The sequence below is a fragment of the Candoia aspera genome, chromosome 7, assembly GCF_035149785.1.
Source record: "Candoia aspera isolate rCanAsp1 chromosome 7, rCanAsp1.hap2, whole genome shotgun sequence".
In the NCBI taxonomy this organism is placed as follows: domain Eukaryota; kingdom Metazoa; phylum Chordata; class Lepidosauria; order Squamata; family Boidae; genus Candoia; species Candoia aspera.
In genome coordinates, this window is record NC_086159.1 from 1644370 (window position 1) to 1652688 (window position 8319).

Below are 8319 nucleotides of genomic sequence, written 5' to 3' on the forward strand. Positions count from 1 at the left end.
CCCAAGGTGAAAGATGGAATATCCACAGACCTACATGGCCCAACAGCCACAGCCACTTGGTCTTGCTCGGATTAAGCCAGAGAAGCTTCCTGCTCATACAAACTGGCACAGCCTCCAGGCCCTGGGATGGACCTCTGACAGCCTCACTCGGCCAGCCTGGGGTCAGAAGGTACAACTGGGGGTCATCAGCACACTTATGATATTGAATTGCAAAATGGCAGATGACTTCACCCAGCAGTTCCATGGGGATGTTGAATGAAAGGGGGGCAGAGTCAAGCCCGGTGGTCCCACAAAAGAGAGACTTAGGATCAAATGGGTTCTTACGGTCAGTTGAAAATTATATTGTCCACATCTATGTTCGTTGCTTTGTCATGATCTCAATAGCATTTGCCTATCAAACAGGAAGGAAGATAAATTTGTTAATGCCAAGAACATGTGTGTGAAACCCTTTTGACTCTTTCTGGAAAGATGCTCTTACTCTTCGCCCAGTTCATGCAGGAGATTAAACATTTCAACTTGGTTTCGGCCTCTTCATCTCTTCACGGCAGAAGGGAGCTTCCCAACAGGGAAGGATATATTTTTCTACAGGTTTTTCCCAGATGTGACAAGCAATCTTTTACCGGCAATAAAAAAACGAAAACTAAGCTATTCCCCCGAGAACCTTCCGCAGAGCCCCCTTCACCTCCTTGTTGCGGAGGCTGTAGATCAAGGGGTTCAGTGTGGGGGTGACGATGCAAAACATTGTGGAGATCAGGGCGTCCATCTCCAGGGAGTAGCCAGCACTGGGCTGGTTGTAGTTCACAAAGGCGTTTCCAACGAAGAGAGTTACCACAGCAATGTGTGAAGCGCAGGTGGAGAAGGCTTTGCGCCTGCCGATCTTGGAGCGAATCCGCAGAATGGAGGCCAAAATGTAGAAATAGGACAGGATGATGAAGAGAAGAGGGACGAGGCCCACAAAGGTGCTGTTGATATAACTCATCAACTCATTGACTGAGGTATCACTGCAGGCAATTTTCAGCAATGGGGGAACATCACAAAACATGTGAGGAATCTGGTGGTTTCCACAAAACTCCAACCTGGAGGCCAGAGCCGTATAGATAGCTGAGTCCAGGAAGCCCCAGAGCCAAACGGCCACAGCCAGCTGGAGGCACACCTTGCTCCCCATCAGGTGGGCATAGTGCAAAGGCTGGCAGATGGCAGCATAGCGGTCATAGGCCATGACAGCCAGCAGTGCTGGCTCACAACCCGCAAAGCCAATCAGGAAGAATGCTTGTGCCAGGCATTGGTTGTAGGAGATGGTGTGCCGCTGGCATAGAAAGTTCACCAGGATTTTTGGTACCACCACAGAAGAAAGGCAAATATCCAAGCAGGAGAGCTGGCTGAGGAAGAAGTACATGGGGGTGTGAAGGCGGGAATCCAGGAGAACCAGGGTTATGATCATGACGTTGCCCATCAGGTTGGCCAAATATGCAGCAAGGAACACGAAGAAAAGGTGGACATGGTGGCTCAGGAGGCTGGAGAAATTGAGGAGGTTGAATTCTGTCCCCTGCGTTTGGTTCTGTGCATCCATGAGGAAGAAAAGGAACAGCTGGGAAAATAGATATGGGCATGTGAAGAAAGGGGCAAGTGCCCCTTTCAAGTCGCCTCTTGCAAACCCATAAGCCACACCTTCCTCTTTATGTTCCTCACCCAATTTTAGGCTGAGGTCCACCACCTATGAATGTACTAGTTCTACCCTCAACACAAGATGTACAATTTACTTCTATTGTGTGAAGATGTTTTTGGTTGGACCATCTTCAATCGTCATCAAAACAGCTCCCTTGCCTGTCCGGTAGCAAAAGGAGTAGGAAAATGTACCTCTGTAGGTTTCCCGCACCCAGCTTTGATCCAGGGAGCTGCTCTGTGGGGCACTTTGGTCAAAGCCTTGTCCAATCCAAGCCTAGGAAGGCTGGAAAGGGCTGGGCTCTCAGTGCTGGCAAATTGTGGTTTATTCTGAGTCTCCGACAGGGGAAGGTCCCCAAAATGCAGATTCTTGGGAGGAATCGGGTATTTAGGCCTTCCTGGTCCCTCAGCACTTCCCTCTCCCTCCCAAAGATTGAGGTCTCCTCACAATGCCTCCCCACAACGAAAGGAAGAGGAATCCTTGATGGGCCACCAAGCAACTCACCCTTGCTGCTTATCCCACCTGCAGAAGACCAGCTGTGGCTGAAGCAGAATCAGGCTCCCCCCAGGTTCTCCCACAGTCGGGGTTCAGATGCCTTGAGAATGGAGGTGGCTCAGCCAGAAGTCTGCAAGCAGGGCAGGAAGGGCGATCTTGGGGAACTCATTCTCACAACAAGGGCAAATCTCCCTGTTGCCTGCATTATCTGTGGCAGGCAGTGCTCATGGGGGAAAATGTGCTTCACATATTCTGCAGGGAGTGGAGCTGGGAGAAGCAGAAGGGACCTTCTGGGGCGAAACTCTCTCATCTGGGACTTGTCAGCTGGCACAGGGTTCAATTAATTTTACTCTAGGCAGGAAGCCAGAGGAAAACCTTGTTGCACCTGCAATCCTCAGCCCTGTTTTCTGGCGAGGGAGGCTGCCTGGCGTGGCCCTCAACCCTGGGGCCAAGAGGATCCTCCCTGCCCATCCATCGGGGTCGGACTTGAGGGGTTAAAGATAGGGAGATGACGGGACCCAACCCGCTGCTTCTCTCTCACTGTCACCATTCCCAGAACACAATGATCTTCCTTGCATGGGTAACATCTGAGGGGGTCATTCACCCTTTGCAGATGTTTGAAGAGTCCACTCCCAATCCCCCCAAATTCAGCAGCCATTTCCCCATCCCAGAGATGGGATTGTCACGGACTTTCAGCCCTAAAGGATGCAATCAACGGCACTAGCTGAATTTCCTTATTAATAATTAAAAAAGAAAACAATGGTGCTTTAGAAATGGGGTGGGCAGCGTTTGAGTCCATTTAAGGCTTCAACACAGTTCAGGAAATGATGGCAATCCCTGCCTCCCGGCTGCTAGCTGACCAGTCGACCAAGATATGCATTGCCTTACTGTGGAGAAATTTAACTCCAAAAGAGAAAAACTCACATAGTTCTTTTTTCTCAGATTTTCTTTCTTCAACACACATACATGGGCACAGACAAATACACCCCCTGCACCATTTCCCTCATACAAATTTACACAAATACTTACAAATAGAGAACACTTCTTCAGCAAAGGATCGTTACCTTGTCGTGGTGCTGGAGCTTGAGCACCTCAATGATGCCATGAGCTAAACCGTGAAGGGCCACCCAAGACGGGAAGGTCATGACAGAGAGGTCAGACTAAATGCGACCCCTGGGGAAAGGAATGGCAACCCACCCCAGTATTCTTGCCCTGAAAACTAAATGGATCAGTACAACCAGGGATATGTCGGTATACCATCGGAAGATGAGACCCCCAGGTCGGAAGATGGTCAAAATGCTACTGGGGAGGAACAGAGGATGAGCTCAACTAGCCCCAGACGTGATGACGCAGCTAGCTCAAAGCCGAAAGGACGGCTAGCGGCCGACGGTGCTGGTGGTGAACGGCGAATCCGATGTTCTAAGGATCAACACACCATTGGAACCTGGAACGTAAGATCTATGAGCCAGGGCAAATTGGATGTGGTTATTGGTGAGATGTCCAGATTAAAGATAGACATTTGGGGCATCAGTGAACTGAAATGGCCTGGAATGGGCCACTTCACATCAAATGACCACCAGATCTACTACTGTGGACAAGAGGACCACAGAAGAAATGGAGTAGCCTTCGTAATTAATAGTAAAGTGGCTCAAGCAGTGCTTGGATACAATCCAAAGAGTGATAGAATGATCTCAATTCGAATTCAGGGCAAGCCATCTAACATCAGAGTGATCCAAATATACGCCCCAACCACAGATGCTGAAGAAGCTGAAGTAGAGCAGTTCTATGAGGATCTGCAGCACCGACTGGACAACACGCCTAAAAGAGATGTTATTTTCATCACAGGAGACTGGAATGCTAAGGTGGGCAGTCAAATGACACCTGGAATTACAGGTAAGCATGGCCTGGGAGAACAAAACGAAGCAGGACATAGGCTGATAGAATTTTGCCAAGACAACTCACTCTGCATAACAAACACTGTCTTCCAGCAACCTAAGAGACGGCTTTATACATGGACTTCACCAGATGGACAACACCGAAATCAGATTGACTACATCCTTTGCAGCCAAAGGTGGCGGACATCTCTACAGTCGGTAAAAACAAGACCTGGAGCTGACTGTCGTTCAGATCACGAACTTCTTCTTGCACAATTTAGGATCAGACTAAAGAGATTAGGGAAGACCCACAGATCAGCTAGGTATGAGCTCCCTAATATTCCTAAGGAAGATGCAGTGGAGGTGAAGAATAGATTTAAGGGACTGAACTTAGTAGAGAGGGTCCCGGAAGAACTATGGACAGAAGTTCGCAACATTGTTCAGGAGGCGGCAACAAAATACATCCCAAAGAAAGAGAAAACCAAGAAGGCAAAATGGCTGTCTGCTGAGACACTAGAAGTAGCCCAAGAAAGAAGGAAAGCAAAAGGCAACAGTGATAGGGGGAGATATGCCCAATTAAATGCAAAATTCCAGAGGTTAGCCAGAAGAGATAAGGAATTGTTTTTAAACAAGCAATGCACAGAAGTGGAAGAAGACAAGAGAATAGGAAGGACAAGAGACCTCTTCCAGAAAATTAGAAACATCGGAGGTAAATTCCAGGCCAAAATGGGTATGATCAGAAACAAAGATGGCAAGGACCTAACAGAAGAAGAAGAGATCAAGAAAGGGTGGCAAGAATATACAGAAGACCTGTCTAGGAAGGATAACAATATCGGGGATAGCTTTGACGGTGTGGTCAGTGAGCTAGAGCCAGACATCCTGAAGAGTGAGGTTGAATGGGCCTTAAGAAGCATTGCTAATAACAAGGCAGCAGGAGACGACGGCATCCCAGCTGAACTGTTCAAAACCTTGTGAGATGATGCTGTCAAGGTAATGCATGCTATATGCCAGCAAATTTGGAAAACACAAGAATGGCCATCAGACTGGAAAAATCAACTTATATCCCCATACCAGAAAAGGGAAACACCAAAGAATGTTCAAACTATCGAACAGTGGCACTCATTTCACATGCCAGGAAGGTAATGCTCAAGATCCTGCAAGGTAGACTTCCGCAATTCATGGAGCGAGAATTGCCCGATGTACAAGCTGGGTTTAGAAAAGGCAGAGGAACTAGGGACCAAACTGCCAATATCCGATGGATAATGGAAAAAGCCAGGGAGTTTCAGAAAAACATCTATTTCTGCTTCATTGACTATTCTAAAGCCTTTGACTGGGTGGACCATAACAAATTGTGGCAAGTTCTTAGTGGCATGGGGATACCAACTCATCTTGTCTGCCTCCTAAGGAATCTGTATACCGACCAAGTAGCAACAGTAAGAACAGACCACGGAACAACGGACTGGTTTAAGATTGGGAAAGGAGTACGGCAGGGCTGTATCCTCTCACCCTACCTATTCAACTGGTACGCAGAACACATCATGCGACATGCTGGGCTTGAGGAATCCAAGGCTGGGGTTAAAATTGTGGAAGAAACATTAACAATCTCAGATATGCAGATGACCCAGTTTGATGGCTGAAAGCGAAGAGGAACTGAGGAGCCTTATGATGAAGGTGAAAGAAGAAAGTGCAAAAGCTGGCTTGCAGCTAAACCTTAAAAAAACCAAGATTATGGCAACCAGCTTGATTGATAACTGGAAAATAGAGGGAGAAAATGTAGAAGCAGTGAAAGACTTCGTGTTTCTAGGTGCAAAGATTACTGCAGATGCTGACTGCAGTCAGGAAATCAGAAGATGTTTAATCCTCGGGAGAAGAGCAATGACAAATCTCGATAAAATAGTTAAGAGCAGAGACATCACACTGACAACAAAGGTCCTCATAGTTAAAGCAATGGTCTTCCCCGTAGTGACATATGGCTGCGAGAGCTGGACTATAAGGAAGGCTGAGAGAAGGAAGATCGATGCTTTGGAAATGTGGTGTTGGAGGAAAATCCTGAGAGTGCAAGAAGATCAAACCAGTCCATCCTCCAGGAAGTAAAGCCAGACTGCTCACTGGAGGGAATGATATTAAAGGCAAAACTGAAATACTTTGGCCACATAATGGGAAGACAGGACACCCTGGAGAAGATGATGATGCTGGGGAGAGTGGAAGGCAAAAGGAAGAGGAGCCGACCAAGGGCAAGATGGATGGATGATATTCTAGAGGTGACGGACTCGTCCCTGGGGGAGCTGGGGGTCTTGACGGCCAACAGGAAGCTCTGGCGTGGTCTGGTCCATGAAGTCACAAAGAGTCGGAAGTGACTGAATGAATAAACAACAAACAACAACAACATGCAATTCAGATTCTGAGCATCAGAAACCTGACAGAAATTTGATGGGCAAATGAAGTTTAAGATAAACTTAGGTGCACCTGAACTTCACAAAAACCAGCTGCCCACCTTGGCTTGAATCTTGGATTGAGACAAAAAACAAGGAAGGAGGAAGGTGCAGAAAGCCACAAGGCTTCCTCAGAAGAAGCAAATTTTGCAATAGGCCACAGATGGCAGTGTGGGCCTTCACCAGAGCAGAAGTGAAGTGCATAAACTGTTATGCACAGGAATAAATATATTCATCACACACCTCCACTGAGGCACATCCAAGCAAAATCAACAAGTAAAAATCAACAATAGTTGAAACTATTTTTTGGGTTGGGAGGTGGTGGGGACCCAACCCTTGCCGAAGGCATGTGTGGGGGGCAGGAACCAGGTCACCCTCTCCTGCCACGAGAGGCCTTGTGGGTCAGGCATTCTAGCATGACATACGTTATGACTGTCAATTCTCTGAGTAATTCAGGGTTCAATCCTTATGCCTTTGGATCTCCTCTGAGTCCCCCCACACCGCACTGCCCCCAAAAAGCTTCACTTGCTCTTGGCTTCAATCGAGAAGAAGCCTGCCCCCTCTTTCCTTGTGGATGGGGACAATGGGGTGGGGGTGCCCCTTTCAAGTCACCTCTTGCAAACACATAAGCAACACCTGCCTCCTCATGTTCCTCACCCAACATTCGGCTGAGGTACACCACCTCTGAACATGGAAGTTCCACCCTCAGTACAAGATGTACAATTTACTTGTATTGTGTGAGGATGGTTTTGGTTGGACCATCTTCAATCGTCATCCAAAGGGCTCCCTTGCCTGTCCGGTAACAAAAGGAGTAGGAAAATTTACCTCGGTAGGTTTCCCACAGTGAGCTTTGATCCAGGGAGCCACTCTGAAGGGGCACTTTAGGGTCAGCTGACTGGCTGACAAACGTCTTCATTCTGGCCACATGCCTGCTGAATGGGCCATGGGTACCACAGTTGCCCTCTTCAAGAACAAAAGTGACCAGGCAGACTGCTCCACCTCCCGACCAAGCGCACACAATGAAATTTTTTGTACAGATCCTCAACCAGCACCTCCGCGACATCGTTGAAATAGTATCAGCTGGTGCATTTTTGTCAAAGGCTTGAGTACCACCGAGGCCATTTTCATGGCTCTCACACTCAGGGAGAAGCACAGAGAAAAGAAGAAGTCACCACACCTGGCTTTCCTCAACCTAGAGAAGGCTTTTGACCATGTTCCGCATCAGCTGATATGGTACACGCTACGGGACCATGGTGTGCCCGAGATACTCATCAAGTGGGTCCAGACGCTTCACGTTAATGCCAGCAGCCAAGTGAGATACACCACTGGCCTTTCCAACAGCTTTCCTGCGAATGTTGGCATGCACCAAGGATCACCATTATCGCCAGGAGGTTGAAGGGAACCTCCTTCCATTATTTAGGTTCCCATCTGCAAAGTAATGGCAGCATCCATGAGGAAGTGCGTGCAAGGGTGAATGCAGCCTGGTTGCGGTGGAAGGAGATCCCTCGAGTGCTCTGCGATAGGACCATGCTAATTCACCTAAAATGGAAAGCATATGGAACGATGGTCTGCCCAGTAGCGCTGTGTGGTGCTGAGTGCTGGCCAACCACCAAAAGTGCTGAGTGCCCCTTACATGCCATGGAGATGCACATGCAATGTTGCTCATTGGGCATCACGCCAATAACTGAGAAAATGTGGGGAGAGGTCCTGCAATGGTATGGCCACCCTCTATGAGCAGCACCCCACACTGTTGCCTGCACCACCTGCCACTTTAGCCGTGATGGGAAACGCCCACGCTCCTCAAAAGTCCACGGAAAGGCCATGATTCCGACCTCTCCTGAGGGTCCGGTTGATG

The 8319-nt window shown here is 48.3% G+C and overlaps 1 protein-coding gene across 1 annotated transcript; it reads right to left on the reverse strand.

The window, feature by feature from the left end:
• Nucleotides 1–640: 640 nt before the first annotated feature.
• On the reverse strand, nt 641–1570 carry LOC134501143 (olfactory receptor 5V1-like). The gene has a single exon (XM_063308751.1). It carries the CDS (start codon nt 1568–1570, stop codon nt 641–643), a length of 930 nt encoding a protein of 309 aa, XP_063164821.1.
• Between the last annotated feature and the right edge of the window lie 6749 nt (nt 1571–8319).

What these genes read in the sequence shown, in the direction of transcription:
- LOC134501143 (XM_063308751.1), bottom strand. Translation starts at nt 1,570, where the DNA reads ATGGATGCACAGAACCAAACGCAGGGGACAGAATTCAACCTCCTCAAT.